The 1,327-nt window shown below is 43.0% G+C and overlaps 1 protein-coding gene across 1 annotated transcript in view; it reads left to right on the top strand.

Annotated features, from left to right (window-relative positions):
• The window catches only part of SARC_02699 (hypothetical protein), a gene marked incomplete at its 3' end in the record, with an annotated part of 12,702 nt that overhangs the window by 1,248 nt on the left and 10,127 nt on the right, over window positions 1–1,327 (top strand). Inside the window, exon 3 of the mRNA XM_014303536.1 lies at window positions 491–755. Coding sequence (XP_014159011.1) covers window positions 491–755 — 265 coding nt within the window. The remainder of the gene's footprint in view (window positions 1–490; window positions 756–1,327) is intronic.

Here is a 1,327-nt window from a genome sequence, read left to right as displayed (position 1 = left end):
ATATATACGTATAGTATATATATATATATATATATATATATATATATATATATATATATATATATATATATATACTATATATATATATATATATATATATACATATATATTTTATATTAATGTATATTGCACTTAAGTTCATGCTTGAATATGCCTTGCCGAGATTGTTTCAATGCCTACTGCGAAGGGATGGATACAAATGTATGCATATGAGGGCTGATACAGAGGTAGATATCGCACATAGCATACACAGCCATGTCCACACCTGCACACATACACTCATACTAACAATTACCACTCTCTATCTACCTTCCACCTCATCCCCTTCTATCCACGGCACTATCATTATGAATAGCCAAATAACATAGTTCAATTAAATTCCCGTGGTGTTCGTTCTCCTGTATTCGATATTATAGTCAATCGTGTATCTCGTCTCTCAAAAAACAGTGTATCTGATAAATCCTCTCGCTTGTCTTCCCTACCTCCACAGACGATTCGGTGCACTCGGACCTTACCTCCAACTTCGCGTTCGAGGGTAACGGGCTTCAGCTGTGCTACTTATCCTGTACACGCACGGATACCACCCTACGCGCATTGTACTACACAACTGTGATGTTCTACAACGTTGCCGAGTACTTTGAGCTGAACGAGCTCGTACGTATTGTGCGGAGGTTTGTGGCTGTGGTGTTCACGCGCATGCTCGGGGCCGCCCCACAATGGCTCAAGAGTGACGCGCAATTGTCGACGGAATTAAGGTATGTGGTGTATCAATGCCACGACGTATTAACTCATAAACCCGAATTCATGAACCCAAAAACTGAATTTCAAGTAGTGTTGTGTTTTGGTACAGAGGTGTCTGGTGCCTGGTCCAGAGCGCCTCTCCTTCAACTACAACCCCACAGCCTAATACCCAAACCCTCAGCTCTACAAGACGTCGTGGCTGAGTACAGGATCATGTTGTGGGGGGTGTGTGGGGTGTGGTGCCTGGTGTGTGTTTGGCGGGTACGAGTGTGCGTGTGCGTGAGTATTGTAAAAGGAGATAGTTGGTCACGCGCACTAGTAGCACAGCGTGGCTCAGTGAGTGGCGTGGGGGAAGTGTTCCAAAAGTCTTTGCATGACAGGATATATGCATGCGATACATTCGTATCCTTGAAACATAGCTATACAGGACACACATGATAAACTCCATTGTATGTGCCTATATGTACCGTTGAGGGTATCTTTCACAGTAGTTTATATTCTTCGGCTGAGGAGTGTGCGCTTGTTTACGGTATATTTTCCACCAGTGCACACAGATTTGTATCCACATATCCAGCAATAACCCGTT

Source organism: Sphaeroforma arctica, assembly GCF_001186125.1.
Source record: "Sphaeroforma arctica JP610 unplaced genomic scaffold supercont1.124, whole genome shotgun sequence".
Lineage (NCBI taxonomy): Eukaryota > Ichthyosporea > Ichthyophonida > Sphaeroforma > Sphaeroforma arctica.
The sequence above is the reverse complement of the archived record's forward strand: the minus strand, read 5'-3'. Positions and strand labels throughout refer to the sequence as shown.